Genomic DNA, 22,566 nt, shown 5'->3' with positions numbered 1-22,566 from the left:
ATAAAGTAATACGGAAGAGAATTTCAGTGTATATATATGTATGCTATTTTTCATTTTAATATTGTACTTCAATCAAGCTTGTTTGTATTCACGTTGTTATTACAATGGAGTCATTTTATTTAAAATTTATTGACAAGTGTAAATTTTAAAAAGACTACTCAAATAGAGAAGTGGTGGTGTTATTAGATGTAAAATTTCAAAGTGAAATATGTTAAAAGCACTCTTTTATTTGGACATGGTTTATTTTATGTAGTAAAGTTGTGCTTCTTATAATGATTAGAACATAATATTTTAATAATTTTTTTAATTTTTTATAATAAATTGTTCTATTTTATTTATTAATATATTTGAAACAAACCAAACACAAATTATTACGTAAATAATTAATTGTAAAAAAATTATTAAAATAGATTTTTCACATTTTTTGTGTAGTGTAAATTTTCTCTCACTACTTCAGTTTTTTTTTTTTTCCAAAATAGTAATTTTTTAAAAAATAAATAAATAAAAGTATATCATTGCTAACCACACCTGGCAAGTTGTCTAAACTAGTTGCTCAGAAAGATGTAACTTTATGGGTATGAAAATTTACCCTACAATTTAAAGGTGGCATTGTGAGAGGATAGGATTCATGAACAAGAGACCTCCTGCAGCTCCAAGTATCTTGAATTGGATTACGCAGAGCAGACTCGTCACAATCGGGTTCCAAAACATGCCCAGTTGAAATTCCTGAAATAGACTGACCAAAACCAACAATTTATTACCAGCTTCCTCCTTCTCCTTATGGTCCCAACCATTTAATACAACTCCATCACGTTGTCTTTTCTTTCAAGAACCAAACAAAAAGGTTTAATAATTACTTGTCCTTGTAAGTATGACTAACCTCCTCGTAGGATTGCATGTCCCTTGCACAAAATGCGTTTGTCGGGTCTATGTTTTGATACTCTCCTCTGCAATTCCTTTGCAGTGACTGTTCACTCAGTAAATTATAAAAAAACTTGTTAGCTTTTGACCTTTTGGACTCTACCAAATAAACAAAGAACAAACAAAATCACCTGGTAGAGTTCATCAGAAATGAGTGCCATGCCATGATTAAACGGAATTTCGTAGTTTTTTTCAGTAAAAGTTGTTATGGGATTTCCCAGAATGTATCCCTGAAAAAAAAAAAGGGTTCCTGTTAATCAACGTGCTAAATTAATAAAATTATAATTTGGTTTTATCCTGGATCTTTTATACTCTATAAAAGAAATTATTATGGAAACTGTTCAAATTTGTCTGGAGATAGATAACTTGTCCCATATAATAACAAGAAAAATAATAATGATGGTAAAGGAGACGTGTTATATAACAATAAGATAAATTGAGAGAAATATATAGAACTTTTTTATTTAGAAATCATAGTCGTAATTAATTGCACAAACCTGGAGATTTATCCATGGTTGGATACCAGCTTCGTTCCCTGAGAGTAATGAGATATGGAGAAAAAGTAGTGTGCTACTTGTCAGTTGTCAATGTCACAACCATTTAAGAGGAAATAGGTGCTACTTAATCTTAGTTTTAATTTTGGTATTCAATTTATTTGACTCTTCAGTGAGTGTTATACCGTGTGAAATTTCTTGAACAAGAACTGGTATGGGAAGGCCGCAGAATGAGTCACCAGCAATGTACACCTCATTTGAGAGAAATTCCGGATGATCAATTAGCCACTACACACAATTTCAACATCATTGTCACAGACTATTCCACTTATCATCACGTTCATTTTTCTAAGCTGGAACTGTAGAAAAGTTATGCTATTCTTAGTCAGTTAAGTTTCTTCATTTCTAAAATTAGTAAATTTAGTCTTCATTTTACTTTTTTCCCTGAATACTTAATTCTTTTAAGTACAGAGAAATGTAGCGGAAAGAATATCAAATTTGATAGACTTTATATGAAATACTTGATTTGTTAAATTTCCAAAGACAACTAAAACCACAGACAAGCCAATGAAAATTTAAGATGGGAGTGGTGTACCTTCCTAAGAAATTGATGAGCATGGCGAACTATCTTGGAGGCACTTTGATTAACAGCAAGCTCTGTTTTGGGATAAGAGAAGCCTGTACCCGCTGGCAGGTCCACAAATATAATGCTACTCACCTGACCAACAAAAACATAAACAGTATAATTAAGCAAAAATTTAAACAGTATAGTTAAGCTTATGTTTATTTGGATAAAAAATTATACTAATAACAAAGAAAGTTGTAGAAGGATGATTAAGTACATAGCAAACGAAATCAGTGTTATCAATTAATATATCTAATTCAGGCAACATATGTCCACACATGCATGCATACTCAACCTTTGTCCATGATTGTGGCTTCAATGTTAAATTAGGTAAGCTCCCATTGTATTCCTGGTTTTCAAAGGACAGTGGACCTGCAAAACCACCCAGATGACAGTAATAATAATACGTAATTAGCACTTAATCAAGCAATCTAACTATTTTGAATCGAAAAACTTCCCCGTTTATCACGTTAACAGAATCACTGGCTGCAGACATATTTTTCCCATACAGAATTTCCAGATCATAATGTTTAAGGTTTTCACTGTTATTTATGCCATTATTTAACTGCGGATCAATTAATTAGAAAGATGATAACCATATTGTAATTTCTTTCATGCAAGATTCCGAGAAATTATGACATATCTTTCGATTAAAAAATCAATAACGAAGAATAAATATAAAGAGTTATAGAAAATAATCTAATATAATAGGCGATCTAATTGATAAAACAAATTTGACATAGAAATAATCTTGATCCGGTTAGTCAAGTTAAATTTGGAAAACTCATTTGGAAAATATTATAACTATGTTTTCCGATAATAATATTTTGTTTTATTATAACTTGCTAAAATAGATTAGAAAAATAGATGATGAAATATAGAGACTGTAAAAATATTGAAAGTGGGATTAACAAGTAATGATTATGAGGAGAAAATAATCACCTATTTCAAAAACTAACCCAGAAAAAGCGGAGCAACCAGGTCCCCCCGTTAGCCAAAGAAGAAGAGGGTCCCCTTTGGGGTCATTCTCCGACTCAAGAAAATAGTAGAACAGTTCTGCATTCTCCTCTGCTTTACTTTCGCCCACTTCCACATACCTGATTCCAATTCCACCACATCTATTTATTCTAAATTTTCATTGAATAATTGAAAATCATGAATGACCTAAATGGAAAATCTCGGTTAGCTTACCCAGTTTGAAGTAGAAAAGGAAGGGGTCCATCGAAGCCAGGAAGGAAGCGCACTATGGAGTGAGACGTTGCAAAGTTTGAAGAAAGAAGAAAGAGAATAAGGATAAGCAGAAGGCCTCTGTAATCCATAAACGCCATAGAGATAGTGCGAACTTGCGCTTGCACTCAAGAATCATAGTTTGTTTCTTGTCCCACATTGCTTTTCTACTCTCTTATCATTTCCGTATGGGTTTTGATATTCGTAAGGACGGATTCAACAATGCTATTTATGAAGGTGACCTCTTTTATTTACACACACAATTAATATTTAATTTTAATCACTCTTCTCTTTTCATCATCAAATAATAGCATTCATTTTAATAAAGTTTTATTTCTCTTTTATATTCCTTATTACAAGAATAATTATATTTATTTTATATTTTTCTCTTTCAAAATAAAGCATTTAGATATAATTCACTTTTAATGTTACTTTTCTTTTTCATTTGTATCAAAATTTATATATATAAAAAACTGTATTTGCAAAGCTTTATTACATTTTATTTTATATTATTTTGATATAAACTATTATAATTTGAAATATATCTCATATATTATGATAACTGCGTGATGGATTAGATATGGAGGATAATTATCCGTTACTTTTGGCCTATTAATTTACACTCTTCGTTAATTATTTATACTATTATAAAAACAACTAAAATAAACAAAATCTACCAAAATTAAAATTGAGTTTTAAATAAATATTAAAACTGAAGTAAATAAAATTAACTAAAATAGAAATTAAATAAGTATTTAAGTTATAAATCTATACAGTTTTGCATCCAAATTTTAAGAAAGACAAAAAGCTTGTTATCGGTTCAATCATTTTTGGAATTTTTCATGGGACCACCTTGACCCAAGTTATTTGGTCATGACAAATTACCACTGTTTTTCTTTTAAGAGAATTTTGACAAATTAATAATACGACGTAATATCACAAAAGGGTGATGACATACATAGAGAGAATATTTCATTTGACAATCTTTCAACATCAATAAAATAACACTTTTATTTTAAAATATAATATAATTTAAAATAAAATTATTAAAAATATATAAATTCTATATCAACTAAAGGTAAAACAAAATTTTAGTATATAATTACATATTTTATCTTAAAAAGAATAATACTGAATTATATTTAACATCCATTTTATAATATAATCTCATATTTATAAATTAAAATATGTAATATTTGTTTTCTACTTGTAGTTTATTTTTTATTGTTATATTGAAAGAGGCAAAGAAATAAAGATATATATATATATATATATATATATATGTAAAAAAAAAATCTTACGAAATTAATTTCCTTAATAGGCTACGATTAGGTTTTACAGGCCTAAATCTGGGTTAACATTTAAGCTTTTAGGCTTTGTTCTTTTGAGGTGATTTGGGGGAGATGATTTGGAGGAGATGATTTGAGTGGATTTGAGTGAATTTGAGGATAAATTTTTTGTTGTTTTTTTTTAATGAATTTGAAGGTAATTAAGGGTGGATTTGGAAGTAAAGTTTGTGAGAATTAGTGTAGGATTTGATTGATGGGACAGATAAAAAAAATTTGTTTAATTGATAAAAATTAAAGATTACCAAAATGTCCCTCATTATTAATGTAATATAAAATGATAATTGTTAATATTATATTTAATTGTAACAAATTTTATAAAGAGTAAAAAATTACCATTTATTATTAAAATTAATTTTAAAAATGTAAAAAAATTATAATTTAGTAAAATGAAATTATTTTTAAATTTAATATTTTTTGTAATATTATATATAATTGTAAAAATTATTATAAGAAAATAGAAAAATAAAATTAATTTTTAAGATGAAAATAAATTTTATTATTATTATTATTAACATGTGGGACCCATTTTGATGGGAAGTGAGAGAAAAACAAAGAGAGCTTTTGCATAGTTTATGTTTTAGAAAGAGAACATATTTTTTTCATTTTTTAACAAAATAGAATGTGCAGAAGAACGTGTTTCTTTCGTAACAGGGTAATTTTGTCAATTAATCGTAAATCAGCGCAAATTCGAACAGTTTGCGAAGATACAAAATCTTCACCCATTCTTCAAATTCGTGTTTTCACTCACCCTTAAATCAACACAAACGAACGTCCTATTCTTCGCAAATCATTCTTTGCAAATCAGCGTGAACAGGAGCATCCACGCAAACGAACACAGACTTAATGTGTTTTAGGTTTAACTGGATTACACGGATTTTATTATTATTACCGAATGTCATTTGGTAAACATGTATTATGTCAATAGCTAACACTTAATAAAATAAAATAAGTTTAACCCTTTTAGAGATTAAAATAAACTTTTATACGATGAAATTAATTGAAATAGTTTTACAAAAGTTCTGAATTAAACTAAGTTTAGTTTATATAAGTGTCTAAATTAATTTATACATTGGCTATTTAGGTACCAAATGAATCGAAATGTTGAGAAAAAAATTAGTGAAATAAGTTTTTCAAATGAAACCAGTAAATAAAAATTGTACGTAACACTAAAATTAAAGGTAGAACATTTTTATATAAAAAGAAATAATATTTAAAAAATAGTAAAAATAATTAAATGTGTATATTGTAAAGTTTTTGTTTAATGAAAATTGAGGATTTTATTTCTAAAATGCAATAAACTATTTGAATGAGACAAGAAAAAACATGTGTGATAAAAATTGTAATTGAATAAATTATACTTCTGAGAGATTTAAATAATTTTTGTGAATATTCAATAATTAAATAGTTGTGAATTTAAACGTATTTATATTGAAATTGTTTCGTTTGCCGATTTTTTTCTATAAAACTATTTAAAAATTTACTGAATTTTGTTATTTTAGTTTATATTTAATATTTTTATTATTATTAAATATACAAACATTTTAATATTAACAAATATTTAACGATTTAAAAATATGAATCGGAAAGTTTTCCGTCAATATTAATTGATAGCGAAATTTCGCTCAACTCTTTACACCTTCAGTCAATTAAATTGTTTCTATCAATTAAAATAAACCTAAAATGTTTCATGTCAAATGAGCATTTGAAAAATTAAAATAAAATATTCAAAGAAATCAAACGTGTTTCATTTTAAAAATAAAATGTATAGTTAATTATCCATAATTTAAACGAATGAAACTAAATCTAATTGAAAAAAAATAACAAAGATATGACTATTAAACTACCAACGTCCATCCAAAGTTGGTTTGGACTAATAGGCAGATACAGCCATATTCATATTAAAAAGTCGGTCGAAATCTTGAAATATATTATTAATTGGACTCACCAACTTTCTTTTGTTTAATTTTTTCACTTAATTAGAAAGCTCTTGAAAAAATTGATTATTGTTTGTTTGATCATTTAGAATATGGAAGTAGACATAATGTTTTGGAATTTTAAATTTAAACACGTAACATCTAATTTATTTAATAGTGAAATATTATTAAATAAGACTTCATAAACTAATAATTCATATAGAAATAAACACATAATTAGATTATTATAATTATTCAAAATAATTATACTAATAATATATATAATAGAGTTTCAATCATTTCACTTTTGAAAAACTAAAACCATAGTTACAATTATTTTTTAATAAATAGACTAAACTTAATTCTTATAATTCTATATCTATATACTTGCATAAACGTATAATCCACACATATTTTCTCATTTACTTATATTTATGGTAAAAAAAAAACAAAAACACAAAAGAAAATAAGTTAGTTTATAAAAAAATTAATCACATGACAATTAAATTGATTTCATCATAAAACACTGTATTCCAAACATTCATAAAATGAATCAAACATATAATTATAAACTTTTTAGACTCAATTATCCGGATATAGACATTGTTAATGGATTTCACCCTATTACATTCTAGTATCTATTAACAAACTCATCATCATCATCATTACAGTTTCATACACTATTATATACATGCATATTTATCAACAAATCCATCAACAATTTTATAAATAATCATATACATTCTCTTATTCTAAGATCAAACCAAAACCATAAATAAAAAATGTTTTTAGAAAAGAGAAACCACTTAAAACATGACAAACATAAGAAGTTAACTTTTCCAATTAAAGACCTCTAATAAAATATTCAACCATTCAAAGTAAAAATTCATTTGTCTATAACTTATTGTCAAAATTTTAGCTCGATCTAATGATTAACGAAACAAAAATTTCAATTTCTCCAACATGACACAAAACAAAAAACCACAGTGACATCTCACGTTGAAAAAGTGTGTCACAGGTCCTTGGAACCCACTTATTTGAATGTGCTTGACAGTTCAAAAGTAGCGTTCAGTGTCCCTAAGTCAATCGCCGTTGTCTAAGTAGCACTCGACGACATTACGACAGTGATAGATGGTATCAGAAAACTCAAACATCGCATTTTGACTTGATTTGAATAATTTGACACTATTTGAGTCAATTCTCAGTATTTAAACATTTCAAAGATTATAAGTTTCGTGTTCCTTAACTTAACTAGTGACATATTATTCAAATCTTACAAAGGTATTATCAACAACTCATCAATCAATTTTAAGTTATTCATATACTCAATGTTTGTTAATCATGATTATGCACACATTTACAAATAATTTAAGTGAAAACAATTTTCAATTAATTCAACATAATTTAATATATTTCACATTCAACCTAATTTAAGTGAAAATCAATCCTTCAAGTAAACTAAATATACAATTTCACAATTCAGAATTGAACTCATCACCCATTTTATCAAGTCAAAGCGATGTTCCACAAGAAATTATAATTGAGTTAGTTTTTCTTACTTTAATAACAACCTTAAAAAATATGGATGACACTCATATGCCTTTTTACTCAAAGTTTGAACTCACTTACAGACAATATAAAAACGAACAAATTGAATAAAAAGGATCACCTGTTAACAAAGAGTGAAAACAAAAGTTATGAGAATACATGCAACCCAATAAGAATGACTTGCAAAGTTAAAAACATATTGGATATAAGGAGTACAAAATTGTGAACTTATCCTAATGAAGATTTTGTTTTATTAGATTTAAAGAGTTTTCCACTGTCAACATAACTTCAACCCCTATTTATGAAGAAGATAAATTTGGACGAGAAAATTGAAAAAAAAAAAAAACGAGACCTATATTTATAAAATTGTAGGATTTTACTCTTAAAAAAATATATTGTTTTGCATTTTAAAATGGTTTTACAAAACCATTTTGTTTTCATTATCTAACCTTACAAAGCTACAAATTTAATCATTTTTTTACAATCACTATCAATTTAATTATTAAATTTATAAAATATACATTTTTTTTTACTTTTTTAAACATCGCAATTTTTATATCTTTTAAACACCAGTTATCTTTTTATCTTTTGTATTTTAACTGTTCACTTAATAATTGATTATTTTATATATAATTATTTACTGCAAGTAAAAACAACTAGAAAATCTTATAAATATTTTATTAAAGTTAAAAAAATTATTATATTTATAATTATTTTAAAAAATATTTATTCAGAATTTTATGTAAGAATGAAATTTATAATTAAAGGTTGCAGTAAACAGAAGTTTATAAAATTTAAAAATGTAGTTTTTTTTTAAGTTAAAAGTAAGAATTTGGGCAAAAACCCAAATTCAGAAATCTTAATAAATATTTTACTCCATTTATATAAAAAAAAACCCAGTTCTATATTTTAATTCAGAGAAGAAAAAAGGAGAGTTAAAATTGACTCGTGAGTTGTCTTCAGCAATGAATTAGGTAGATTTAATAATTAATTTAGTATGCTCTGATCACTAAAATAAATCAAATCGAATTAATTCATATTAAAACCTAGCCCGAGTAACTTATTGACCCTTTAGAACATCATTGCCAAAAATCAATGCCGTGAAAGGATGCATTTGTCTTTAATGATTACACAGTGCTTCCTCTCATCTCACCAAATTTCATTACTCTTATTCCATTTGTTATTTTCTCCTTCTTACAATTATTTCAGTTTTAATCATTTGAAAATTTTAATCCACTCATACTCTTGAAACACTTTCTTCTAATTTATTGTTACAATATTAAAAACAATATAAAGAACGTTAGCTTTATTTCAATTGATTTTTTCATAGTGAATGACGGTTTTTGTTTATGCATTTTTAAAATTTAAACTAATTATTAATATTTTAAATATAACAACAAAATATTAGATTAAAATTCACTGGAAGAGCTACAAAAACTATTTAAAGTCTCAAAATGAAATTTACCATTAAAACAAAAATTAAACAAGATCTTCTATCTACCTGATATATAGGTCTCTCATAATAAGAATTATGGCAATAAATATGCTTTTAAATATCAATTCTTAAGTGATAATGATATATGACGAAGGGAGGAGAATTTACAGTTAGGCACTGTTTTTCATTTCGTCACTCTTCTTTTGTTTCATTCCAACTAAATGGACTCCTTCCTCGGAGAACCATCCTTCATTAAAGACACATTAATTACAAAAATTCTCTTTTGCCGTCTACTGCATGCCAGATATATCATAGTTTTAAAATTACTACCACATTAATTTTTTTTTGTCAAGTAAAAATATATAAAAGTGCTTCGTTTTTTAAGAAATATCTATTTAATATGTTTATTTAATGTTAAATAATAAATACAAGAATATGTTAAACCATAAATTTGGTGAGAATATAAACTTTTTTTTTACCATGTATTAAAAAAACTATGTACCAATTACCAAAGAGATATTGAAGATAATAAAGTGAAAAGCGACTTTACATGAAACCGTCCCCTTCAAAGCAGTCCCTACCACCCACAACGAAAAACCAAACCACAACAAATTCCGATCAAACCTAACCTCAATCAAATTCCCAGAATGTATTAATCAATTATGTTTTTCTCTGGAGAAGAATCCAAAGAAATCAAAACCTACTTTAATTCCAGATCCAAAAGTGTGTACACACTTCACAGTACAGCACTCGTCTTTCCGACAGCGTAGCTTCTACTTCTGGGATACGATTTGGGAAGGGTGCCAACATCTCCTTCGGACAAATCATAAGGCGTGTCCTCGTCGATCCGGCCCATGCCAACGCTCGTGGACTTCGGAAGCCCATTAGAGGAAATGGGCGGCCGGGACTGGGCCTGCTGTTTCAGAACCAAATCAACGTCGATTCTGTTGCCCAGGGTCCTGGCAGAAGCCGCTCTGAGAAGCTCGGCGAAATCCTCGTTGTCGGAGCGTGACGTGGCAACACTGTAGCTTCTGGGGAGAGCCTCGAATCTGCCAGCAGCATCAACGGGGTTGCTATAGTTCATGCTGTGACCACACTGTGTTATGCTTCTGACGTAAGCATCCCTCGCTTTGCCCAAGACTCTGAAAGGCGTGGTTATGATCCACACCAACTTGTTCTGCTTCTGCTCCTTGCCCTTTCTCATGGTTTTTGAAGTCACTTACACACGATCTTCAAACTATTTGCGATGAAGGTCTTCTTCGGTTCTGGGGTGTAAGAGGGGAATTATGATTTTTGTAGAGACGGAGGAGGGTGTTAAAGAAGAAATGAAAGGAAGGTGGGTGTGAAACTGTGAATAGCGCACGGACTTTTTCAGAGCACACCGTATCAGAAAACAAAAGAGATAAGAACAAAGGCGTGGAAGTTGGAACGTGTTAGCCTAAATTCTCATTTTTATAATCATAATGAAGTTGTTCAATTATTTCTAAAGTTTTTTTTTTTTTCATAATAGTAAAAGGTGGCTTGGCTCCCATTTGAAGGACCGATATCATTTTCAATTCTCGGCACCATATTTTGACTCCTTTTATTATACTATGAGACAAGACACGCGTAAACGTAAACTTTGTACATATATTTGGCTTGTTTTACGAAAATGGAGAAAAAACTAAACAAAAATGTAATGAATACGTGAAATAATACAAAAAAATCGAAGAAGAGAGAAAGTATACGTATAATCGTATATGAAACATATTTCTCTGGTTGAAGAGTGCGTAAATGCTTATAATCGGTTTAATTACTAATACTGTGATGTTTTTATGTAAACTTTGGTAATAACTACCTTGAATTAATATAATTATGTGAATTCATGACACGTGTCGGTACACGGTGTATACTTTTCTTTAAGGTAGAAAAAACACAATAGTAGTAGTCATATCATATGAGAGCGTCAAGGCTGGGTCAAGAATGTAATGGCATTTCCCCTGCTCGTTATTTTAAATATAGTTAAAAAATGTGGGTTCAATAAATAAATAGGGCATTTTGTACTTACATTCTGTTAAGAAGATTGACGATGCTAATGATAAAAAATAATAATGTTGAAAATTATAAGTTTGACACGTATATTACAAAGTGGACCAGGTCTGATGGGAAGGAGAAGAAAAGTATTTGCAAGTATGCATTGGTGATTTTAATAATAAAGAGAGAGAGAGAGAGCAACGATAGACAGCAGTTTTAACATTAATGGTGTGAGAAAGTGCAGTAAAAAGGAAAAGAATAAGATGTAATAGAGAGACACGTGGCGGAAGGTGAGCATTATTAATAGTGTTGACTATTTTTGTTTTTATTGTTACAGGTTGGGAAAGAAAAACAAATCCAAACAGAGGATCCATGTGCTTTAAATTAATGAGAAGGAGTGCACTGCTAAAAACACTCACAACTTAAATGTTTACCCGTTGAAGTTCAATTAATTTATAATATAAATCAATTTATAATATATATATATATATATATATATATATATAATTAAATTAATTTAAAATTTATTTTATTAAATTTGTTTTCAATTGGATCAATTATTTTATTTATTATCAGGCTATGCTTAAGATGTACATAGCTCAGTGTAGATATATTTTAAAAGTTTTAAATCGACTAAAATAAAATTAATTTTTAGTATATAATAAATATAAAATTCATTTTATAAATTGTTTTAAAAAAAAATTAGTTAAAACTAAAATAAGTTTCTTAACCATATCAATGAATTAAGATCTAAATAATTATATTGTAAATCAGTATTCATTTTATAAATTGTTTTAAAAAAAATTAGTTAAAACTAAAATAAATTTCTTAACCATATCAATGAATTAAGATCTAAATAATAATATTGTAAATCAGTTTATCAATCATGAGTGTAATTTTACTTTTCAATAATTAAAAAGATTTTGACTTTAATTGTAATTCAAGAATTCTTGGAATAGACATGTCTACTAAGCCTAAACCCGTTAAAAAATTAATTATGAATTACATGATTATATTAAATAAAAATGAAAAAAAATATAAATAAAACAAAATTTATTAAAGTTTTATTTTAATGTAATCGATCTCCTCAATCCATCTAAGTTTGTAAATGAATAATGTTTTTCTTAGTTATTAACAGGGTTCATATATTCTCATAACTTTAATATAACAAATTCTATTATAAAAAAATATATATATTATCAATAGCTAAAATTTCTCTACAATACTAAAAATTTATTAATATATCAAAATTATCGATGTCTTACAACAAATTCATTATAAAACTCTCCTTGGTAAATTTTATTGATATAATTTTTGGTCTATTTGTAACTATTGATAAAAAAAAATGTTGATAATTACCAGTGGTAAAATTCATAGGTAAAATATATCAATAATTTGATAAATGTGATAAATACATATTATTCATGTTTATCAAAATCTATTATTTATCTTCATTCATGCATTTTGTGTTATTCTCATGAAAAGATGTAGGATTTTTATATTTTGGTTTGAGATAGATATAGTTATCTTTTTGTGAAATTATTTCATAGAAAAATAGAATATCGAAGAAGAATAGAGAATTACTTGCCAGAACTTTCTCGTCCAACCACTTAATCACTTGTGATGCGAGAATATCAAATACTTGCTCACTGAGAAAGTTGTCTTCCCAACTATATAGAGGTAGAGAATGTGAAACAAAATTTAACTCTTGTCCAACAAGAGTGTATGTTCTCCCATAAAAGAATATGATTTCTAGAAGTGGTTAAAATGTCAATAGTTAAACAAAAAGTTTAATTTTTGTGCTGAAATGTCAACTAAGAGTCAAGACATGACCAAAGACATTTTTAGGATTGAAAAACTTCATATTTCATTCTTTCTATTTTATCGAACTTTTATGTTATAAATGCATAAAAGTAGTTAAACTTCGATTTTATTGGAGTTAAATGTAATGTATTCATACTTTTTATAATTTTTCCTATGCAATATAATATCTTTCGTCATCCATATGTTCCATCTTAATTATTCACACGCCTTATGAAATATTATTCTATTTAATAATATTTAATCATTGAAAAATGAGTTATAAATAAAACAACTATCAATTTTGTTTACGTGTATCATTTAAACGAAAATGTATCACAAAACAATCTCATGTAACAACTCGTAATCCTTTCAAAAATCAATGAAAACCTATTCTATCAAAGTCAACAAAAGCACTCGTAATTTTAACTAAATGATTACTTAACACTCAATCCAATATTTAATATCATAATAAATTAATAGCTATCTCACTTAAGAAATTAGTTTCACACTTGAATCAAAAGTTAGTTTTAAACATGCACAAATTATTCCATCCAACCACAATCCAACATATTCATACAATATTATATAATCATTCTCAAAATGATAATTTACTTTCTAATATTGTTCACACGTAAATCAACGAATAAAATTTCAGATTCAGTTGCCTAAAAGTCACTTACACTTAAAACAAAAATAAATGGAAAGGTATAACACACTAGCCATAAAGACCTAAGATAACATAACAAACAATAGCAAAATTTAAAGAAAAGGCTAAACTTATTACGAGCATTACCAAACATAAAAAATATACATATTTTTAAATACATAAACATTTACTCAAAATCAAAATATGATGAAGATAATCTTTTTAAATGTCTATAGTAACAATTAAAAGATAGGTTAAACCACTTCATAGGTCCTTATTTTCGTGTTTTTTTTTCCAATTTAGTCACCGTTTTTTATTTTTTACTAATTTAGTCTCAAAGATTGCAAAATTGAAAGAAATTAATCCTTGTCGTTAGATCAAGTTAACGGGGTTAACTTCTAGATGATCTGTGAGGCTGAGGTCGCTATTATTTATGACATGGCCTGACAGAAGCTTGGATTATGCACATGGCTATTATTAGTGAAGTTAATTAGTGAAGTTAATCACAAAATTTAGAAATTGGGGATTTGGTTTCAAATTTAAAAGCTTCGATAGTTAGGATTCGTTGTTATTGAACATCTAGATTTTCAATTGCTTTTCAATTCAGACGAGGAATTGCAACACATGTTGTTGGCTCCACCATTGTGGAAGGACAAGAAGAGGTTATCGAAGCAGCTATCGATGTGCGAGAAGCCTAGAGACATTGCATGAGAAAGAAGGCGAATGCAAGAGCGGAGGAGAAGTTCGACGGTGTGTGATGATTTGACCGATTTGGACCTGAATGAGCTTAAAGGGTGTATAGAACTTGGATTCGGATTCAACGAGGAAGACGGTCAAAGACTCTGTAACACCTTGCCCGCACTCGATCTTTATTTCGCTGTCAACCGCAGGTTGTCTCCTAGCCCTGTCTCCACTCCTCAGAGTCATGCCTCTTCCCTCGGAGGTCGTTCTTCCTCGTTCGGAAGCCCTAGAAATGACTCTGACTCCTGGAAGATTTGTAGCCCAGGTCTTTATATATTCATCATTCGACCCTCTTATCGTAATTATCATTTGATTATTAATTTTAATTTTCATTGCTTAAAAGTTTGAATTTTTTTTTTGCAGGGGATGATCCAGAACATGTGAGGACCAAGTTAAGGCATTGGGCTCAAGCCGTAGCCTGTTCTGTGATGCAATCTTCTTGAGAAAACAATTTGTGGGATGTTCTGTACAGAGAGGGGACGAAAGAAAAGCAGAGAAACAGAAAAAAAAAATGAAGAAATTGGGAGAGAAAAAAAGAGAGACTTTGCTTAAACTTGAATAATATTATTCCTTGAGAAGGGATTTTTTGTTGGAGACTTTGGTGGGTGAATTTAGAATTTGGTTAGAGCATAGCGATGGAAGGAATTATGAAGAACCCAAATTTCTGGAGCAATTTTAATTATTCTTTCCAACCTTTAATTGCTTTTCAATTGAGATGTTCAATAAAGTTCAATAATTAACTTCACTAATAACAGCCATGTGCATAATCCAAGTTTTTGTGCACGCCACATCATAAATAATAGCCACCTCAACCTCACAGATCAGGTAGAAGTTAACCTGTTAACTTGATTTAACGACAAGGGTTAATTTCTTTCAATTTTGCAATCTTTGGGACTAAATTGGTAAAAAAAAAGACGAGGACTAAATTGGGAAAAAAACACAAAAATAGGGACCTCTGAAGTGGTTTAACCTAAAAGATACAATAAAAAAAAGATAATGATACTTAAACAATATTTTTTTTACAACATTTGAACATAATCTAAGTGTCATTCTGTGATTAGTCAATGGTAGTATTTATGATTATTATTATTAGGATAATGATATTTAGACAACATTTTTTTGACAACATTTGAACATTGATTACGTGTGTCAATATGTGATTGGTCAAAAATTACTTCATAATAGTGTTTATAATTATTATTATTAATTATGGAGTAATTTTTAACCAATCACAGATTGACACATAATGTCTAAATATCATTATCTTTATTATTAATTGTAAAGTAATTTTGAACTAATAATATAATGACATGTAAATAATGTTCAAATATTATAAAAAAAATGTTATGTAATTATCATTATTCAAAATTACTCATGAGGACCTGCAATTCTAAAAAACATGGAAAAGCTCAAGTAACATTCACGAAGTCATCATCATGCAACATTTCTTCACCCACCATTTACTTTCACCAACTTCGTCCATACAGACTTCAAAAATAAAATACTTAGACAACATTTCTTATAACACATAATTTTTGTTGCTATTTCCTATGATAAAAGATCTGATGTCTTCCACAAATAAACAAAGTACATTTTAAAAATGTTTCAACTCCAATGGTACATTATCAAAGAAATTATGTTCTTGCTAAAGGTTGACTAAATCACAGAAAAGAAAAAGGAGCATCTATGATATTTACGAAAATAGTAATAATAAAAGTAGATAACATTTACTTCATCTTTTTTTTATTGAATTTTTAATATTTAATTTCTTATATTTTAGAATTTTTTTAATTTGTAAATATGATTGCAAATTAATTTCAAAAAAATAATCTGAATACTTATGATTTGCAACGTAATTTGTTATATTATGTAATTTGTTTGAAAGATATATTTTTATCTCGATTTAAATGTTTTTTTTACAACATTAACCTGTCTCACATCTCCACATTTTATTTCCTTGCTTTGCAAAGTACGAAGCTAACAGTTTATGTTTCTTGATTTTAACAAAAAATCATTACATAAATTATAATTTATTTGAAAACTTAAATTAAATTATATTTGTTTTAAAAAATAAAATCATGGAGTTTATGAGAGAAAAATAAAATAAAATATATTAATAAAATAATGGAATTTATGAGATTCTCATATATCCCACACTTGGTCACATAATTTAGGACAAATTTTACAATAATGAACTCAACTATGTATGATAATTTGAACACGGAGATAGTATGCGAAAATTAAATTCAAATTCATTTATATTTTAAATCCTTAAAAATACGCTAGACATCACAAAATATCCAGGTAGTATTCTAAGGCGAACCGTAAAATAAATATAATAAGAAATAAGAGTTGAACACAATATCATAAATTAAACTATTTAGTTTCATTTTACAGTAAACAAGATATTCATTGCTATGAATTTAAATATAAAGAGTCACTTTTGAATTTTCTAATAGTTTAATAATAGTGTAAAATGTCAAACATATTCAGTTTGAAATCTGATTTCATATATTATTTTATTATAGATAAAGTATTAAATCTTAATAAGCAATAATATTAACCCCATATTAAAGATTAAGTTCCATGCTAGAGTTTTACAAAACAAATCCCATCTTAATCCGTTTGACAAGAAAACCCAAGTAAAAGACCTAATCTAGTAACAAAACACACCAATTCAACGCAACCTAGCAAAACTGTCAACAATGTCATCCAAACACTCCTTTACCAATCCCACACCCACCATCGTTTTCTTCCTTTTCTTCGCCCTCCAAATTTCAACCATTCTCGCCGCCAGTTCCCACGTCATCAATTTCCGCTCCCCGAATCTCTTCCCGGAAGGGCTAGCGTGGGATCCCACAGGGCAACACTTCCTGGTCGGATCCCTCCGCCACCGCACCATCTCCGCGATCTCCGACGCCGGGGTGGTCGAAACCCTAGTCTCCGACCCCTCCCTCCCGGAAAACGTCACCATCTTGGGCCTCGCCGTGGACTCCCGCAACAACCGCGTCTTGGCGGCGGTCCACGCAATTTCCCCCCTACCTCCGTTCAACGCGCTCGCCGCCTACGACCTCCGCTCCGGCCGCCGCCTCTTCCTTTCTGCCCTCCCCTCCGCGGAAGAAGGCGACGAGAAACGCGTCGTCGCGAACGACGTGGCAGTGGACTTCAAAGGTAACGCGTATGTAACCAACTCGGGGGGAAACTACATCTGGAAGGTCAGCGAAAAGGGAGAAGCCGGGATCTTTTCAAATTCCGCGAGATTCACCGAACACCCAGTGATCATCGAGGAGAGGTTCAGCTCCTGCGGCCTAAACGGTTTGGTTTACAACGGCAAGGGTTATCTCCTGGTGGTTCAGACCAACACGGGGAAGATGTTCAAGGTGGACGCGGATGACGGCGTGGCGAGACTGGTGCTCCTGAACGAGGATCTCGTGGGTGCGGACGGCGTGGCTTTGAGGAACGACGGCGTGGTTTTGGTGGTGTCGTTGAAGAGGGTGTGGTTGGTGAAGAGTAACGACGGGTGGAGCCAGGGTGTGGTGTTTGACAAAATTGACATTGATGATGAGGGTTTTCCCACTACGATTGTGGTGCGGGAGAGACAGAGGGCTTACGTGCTGCACGGGCGCTTGATGGAGGGCATTTTGGGAAATTCGAGTGAGAGTTTTAAGATTGAGGAGGTGAGGTCTCCCAGAGAAAGTGAGGGAGAGAATGTTTGGATGTATGTGATGGTTGGAATAGGTTTGGCTTATTTCTTGTTTTGGAGGTTTCAGATGAAGCAGCTTGTCAACAACATGAACAAGAAGATAAACTGAAATAACTATTCTTTCTTTTATTCACTTTTTATTTTGTACTCAACAAACCTACTTCTCTTTCACTGCACCATTGTAAGCACGGATGTTATTTTAGGAATAATTTTCTAAGTTTGGTTGTTTAAAGACAATGAAGTGGGGAAGAAATTTTCAGCAGTTATATTATGGAATCTTGATACTTCAAAACTCATCACAAGTTATAAATGTTTTAAATTTATACCATGCATAATTTGCTTTTTCTGTCAAATTTCTTGATATGTTTTTAACTAACCTAAACTATCCAGAAATACAAGGATTTTTAAGCTAGTGATTCTGCATACTCATACTTAGTTCATTGTCAATGAAGGAGAAACGTTGGTAAGGTCAAGAGGACTTTTTCAACGGTTTATAATTGATGGCTGCAATTATGGCAATCTTGTTAAAAAAGTAAAGTCATTTTTGAGTTAAGATTATTATCCGCCGAATTTCTGCTGCTGCTGTTCCTCTCACTTTCAAGATATACTGATTTTGTACAGAATTTAAATTCGTCTTTTTGTTTTGATTTATTAGGTCAAGCATCGTTGGTGGAACGAGAACTATTATTTTTCCAGTATTTTTTCTTTTTAATTTGGAATGGGCTTCGAAGGCTTGTTTTTGTTCTTTTTTTTTTTCTCTGTTTCGTTTCTCAGTATTTTTGTCTGTCTTTAAAATAAGATGATATTTTGTTTTCTATGTTCCTTCTATCTCTTGCGTGGGTTGGGCCGCTGAATCCTCAAGTGGATAAGGAATGTTTTGGCGTTTCATTATTTGCTTTTTAAAGCAACAACATGACATTTTGTTTTTAGTTCTTACTGAATTTAGTAAATGTTACTCTTTTAAGATACTAAATATATATTTTCCCAAAAAATCCCTACAAACCAATTCACCACTGTCTCACAACTTTCAAATAAAACAACCAATGATAAAAATGGATTTTCAAAAAAATATAGCGTGCGTGTAGAAATTGATGGAGTGCAGGAAGCAATTGTCACAACTTGTATGGGCCGTGCAACTTACCCTTCAGGCCTTATGAGATTCATTTCACAGTGACCCAAAACATCCTAGCCCATCAAATCGAATATAATGCATTTCAACGCCAGCTCACGGTCATTCATTCATAGTTTTAAAATAAGCGATTAAAGATGTGAAAACGTGGCACCTTAGCTGCCCCATTTCTTGTACATAATATTCAAAACGAAAATAAAACAGAAATCTGCACCACATTCTCTTTCTCCATCGTTACTCATCTATAAAGAACACTTAAAAAACAAAGCCGAGGAGCAGAAAGGGGCATAGTAGGCATTTGGATAAGTTATCATCCATATTATAATGAAGAAACAGGGAGTGGTCAGTATTGGGTTTGCGACACTCACAGAGGTTGTCGTTATGATGTTGTCAGTGGTATGCACGTGCGGGGCCAGCACAAGCGGGAACCTGCACCCATTGATTCTAGTACCTGGTAACGGAGGGAACCAGCTAGAAGCCAAGTTGAACAGAGAGTTCAAGCCATCCAGTTTCATCTGCGAATCATGGTACCCTCTTGGGAAGAAAAACCAAGGCTGGTTCAGACTCTGGTTTGATTCCAGTGTCATTCTTGCACCTTTCACTCAATGCTTTGCTCAACGCATGACCCTTCACTACCATCCACAACTCGATGATTACTTCAACACCCCTGGAGTTCTCACTCGGGTCCCTCACTTCGGTTCCATCAATTCCCTTCTTTATCTCAATCCTCATCTCAAGTAAGTGCCTCCCTTTCTTCAATTTTTCTCAAGAATACAACTTTGTGTTTATTAAGAATGTTTCACCAATTAATGAAGACATATTGTACCCCCTACGTTTGGATTGCTTTAATAGGCATATTACCGAATACATGGCATCCCTGGTGGATTCATTGCAAAAGCTTGGTTATGCTGATGGTGAGACTCTATTTGGTGCCCCCTATGACTTTCGATATGGTCTAGCTGCTGAAGGTCATCCCTCACAAGTGGGTTCCAAGTTCCTAAAAGACCTAAAGAAATTGATAGAAGAAGCAAGCGCTTCCAACGGTGGGAAGCCAGTGATACTGGTATCCCACAGTTTAGGAGGTTTATTTGTCCTACAACTTCTAATTCGAAACCCCCCTTCTTGGCGTGAAAAATTCATCAAACACTTCATTGCTCTTTCAGCTCCATGGGGTGGTGCTGTAGACGAAATGTTCACCTTTGCATCTGGCAACACTCTAGGAGTGCCCCTGGTTGACCCTTTGCTAGTGAGGGGTGAACAAAGAAGCTCCGAGAGTAACCTTTGGCTTTTGCCTAACCCCAAAATATTTGGTCCTCAAAATCCAATTGTGATCACTCCAAATAAGACCTATTCCGCACATGACATGGTTGATTTTCTCAAAGACATTGGTTTTCCCGAAGGGGTTTACCCTTACGAAACACGCATTGTACCCTTGATAGGGAACATTCCAGCGCCACACGTGCCTATAACTTGTATCATGGGAACAGGAGTGAGAACCTTGGAAAGTTTGTTTTATGAGAAAGGTGATTTTGATGAGCGGCCTGAAATTTCATATGGGGATGGTGATGGAACGGTGAACTTGGTGAGCTTGTTGGCGCTTCAATCACTATGGAAAGATGAGAAAAATCAATACCTTAAACTGGTTAAGATAGATGGTGTGTCGCATACTTCAATACTCAAAGACGAAGTTGCGCTTAATGAAATTGTTCGTGAGATTACTGAAATTAACTCTCATGCTCACCTTTTCGGGGTAAATGATGTTTGAATCACAAGTAAAATATCCACTCTCTGCCAATTAAACTTTTGCGTGGGATTCAATTAAATGCATTTTTTTTTTGTTGATACTAGAGATAAAATTCTTAGGATACTACACTAAGACTTGCTTGCTTTTAGTTCTCAAAAATTATTTATTTTTTGAAAGTAAAATAGAGTACATATTTGGATAATTGTTTCCTGCATAAATAAGTTTAGAATTGTTTTCAAAATTATAGTTTTGGAACCAAGAAAGCACAAATAGCTTAAAAGTTGTTTGGTATCTTTACCGTCCGTCATCAAATTCATCGATATCTATAGATAATACAATAGAATAGGCACAAAAAAAAACATAAACATGACGCATTCTAACACAAAAATTTAAAATGTCGGTGTTTTTTCTCAGATGTGCTTATGAAATACAGCCTCACAAAAATCATGTTATATAACCATTTCATTAATTTTTGCATATAATTTCATTCACAGTCAAAGGATTAGATCAAAAGGTAACTTGGTTTGACTAGAAGAATTATGATTTTTCATGAATTCAAAGACACCCCTTGAGAATAGGAAAACAAGTATATGCATACATTATTCATAAGCATCCTGAATTCCCATATACAAAACCATCCACCATATTCCTTTCATTTCTCAACTTTGAATTTTTCACTTCATGCACCTTTTACATTATTTTGCCTTTTGCTTTACTTCTTTCTTTTTTTCTTTATGTTTCTCTTTCTCTCTCTTTAATGGACACTAAGAGATATTCGATGATCAAATTTAAATCTTTTCAAACCATTTACTATTTACTCCAATCATTTTTCCCCCAAACTTAATCTCAATCATACTATTATTCATAACGTAGTACTTGTTCTCTTCCAAGATTAGCAAGAAATTTTTGCAGAGTATTGTTAAAATATATTTCTCCATTATAATAGGTTAGATATACAATTTGAAATTTTTGCTAAGAACAATATTTTCTGCATTTTAGTGTAAAAGTTAAGTTTTCACCTACTCTCTAGTTAAGAGTTTCATTGGTAAAAAAATTATTTTCGTTTTTTATCAAGATTTCCTGAGACATAACATTTGATTTTGACTGTGAAGATTTCATTTAAATTTTTTAGTTAGAGAAATTATTTTTACAATTGAACTAACATCACCTATTTCCTATTTCAAGTTATTTTGATAACAATTTAATTTCAACTTTGTTAATTGTTGAACCGAGTTCAAAATATTAGAACTTATTATTAAAAAATTATTCTTCACT

General features: G+C 30.3%; 4 protein-coding genes and 1 pseudogene across 4 annotated transcripts in view; 3 read left to right on the top strand and 2 right to left on the bottom strand.

The window, feature by feature from the left end:
* LOC106760863 (serine carboxypeptidase-like 12) overlaps window positions 1-3,459 on the bottom strand; it is a 5,780-nt gene extending 2,321 nt beyond the window's left edge. Inside the window, exons 1-9 of the mRNA XM_014644300.2 lie at window positions 3,232-3,459; window positions 2,983-3,137; window positions 2,336-2,412; window positions 2,011-2,133; window positions 1,601-1,703; window positions 1,419-1,456; window positions 1,053-1,151; window positions 881-967; window positions 590-736 (exon numbers count right to left, since the gene is read on the bottom strand). Coding sequence (XP_014499786.1) covers window positions 590-736; window positions 881-967; window positions 1,053-1,151; window positions 1,419-1,456; window positions 1,601-1,703; window positions 2,011-2,133; window positions 2,336-2,412; window positions 2,983-3,137; window positions 3,232-3,368 — 966 coding nt within the window. The 5' untranslated portion in view covers window positions 3,369-3,459. The remainder of the gene's footprint in view (window positions 1-589; window positions 737-880; window positions 968-1,052; window positions 1,152-1,418; window positions 1,457-1,600; window positions 1,704-2,010; window positions 2,134-2,335; window positions 2,413-2,982; window positions 3,138-3,231) is intronic.
* A 6,552-nt stretch (window positions 3,460-10,011) lies between these two features.
* Window positions 10,012-10,961, bottom strand: LOC106761232. The gene has a single exon (XM_014644759.2). It carries the CDS (start codon window positions 10,714-10,716, stop codon window positions 10,249-10,251), a length of 468 nt encoding a protein of 155 aa, XP_014500245.1. The 5' UTR covers window positions 10,717-10,961; the 3' UTR covers window positions 10,012-10,248.
* A 692-nt stretch (window positions 10,962-11,653) lies between these two features.
* LOC106760451 lies at window positions 11,654-15,513 on the top strand (annotated as a pseudogene).
* A 1,762-nt stretch (window positions 15,514-17,275) lies between these two features.
* Window positions 17,276-18,710, top strand: LOC106760882. Its single transcript, XM_014644319.2, has one exon. The coding sequence runs from the start codon at window positions 17,421-17,423 to the stop codon at window positions 18,525-18,527; it is 1,107 nt and encodes a 368-aa protein (XP_014499805.1). The 5' UTR covers window positions 17,276-17,420; the 3' UTR covers window positions 18,528-18,710.
* Window positions 18,711-19,653: 943 nt separating this feature from the next.
* LOC106761102 (lecithin-cholesterol acyltransferase-like 1) lies at window positions 19,654-21,394 on the top strand. Its single transcript, XM_014644608.2, has 2 exons — window positions 19,654-20,284; window positions 20,400-21,394. Exons 1-2 carry the CDS (start codon window positions 19,872-19,874, stop codon window positions 21,310-21,312), a joined length of 1,326 nt encoding a protein of 441 aa, XP_014500094.1. The 5' UTR covers window positions 19,654-19,871; the 3' UTR covers window positions 21,313-21,394.
* The last annotated feature ends 1,172 nt before the right edge of the window (window positions 21,395-22,566 follow it).

Source organism: Vigna radiata, chromosome 5, assembly GCF_000741045.1.
Source record: "Vigna radiata var. radiata cultivar VC1973A chromosome 5, Vradiata_ver6, whole genome shotgun sequence".
NCBI lineage: Eukaryota > Viridiplantae > Streptophyta > Magnoliopsida > Fabales > Fabaceae > Vigna > Vigna radiata.
This window is presented reverse-complemented; position numbering and strand designations above follow the sequence as displayed.

Bases quoted from the DNA above. Each gene is read 5' to 3' on its own strand.
- LOC106761232 (XM_014644759.2), bottom strand. From the start codon at position 10,716: ATGAGAAAGGGCAAGGAGCAGAAGCAGAACAAGTTGGTGTGGATCATA.
- LOC106760882 (XM_014644319.2), top strand. From the start codon at position 17,421: ATGTCATCCAAACACTCCTTTACCAATCCCACACCCACCATCGTTTTC.
- LOC106761102 (XM_014644608.2), top strand. From the start codon at position 19,872: ATGAAGAAACAGGGAGTGGTCAGTATTGGGTTTGCGACACTCACAGAG. The intron at 20,285-20,399 runs GTAAGTGCCTCC...TTGCTTTAATAG, and splicing joins TATCTCAATCCTCATCTCAA to GCATATTACCGAATACATGG.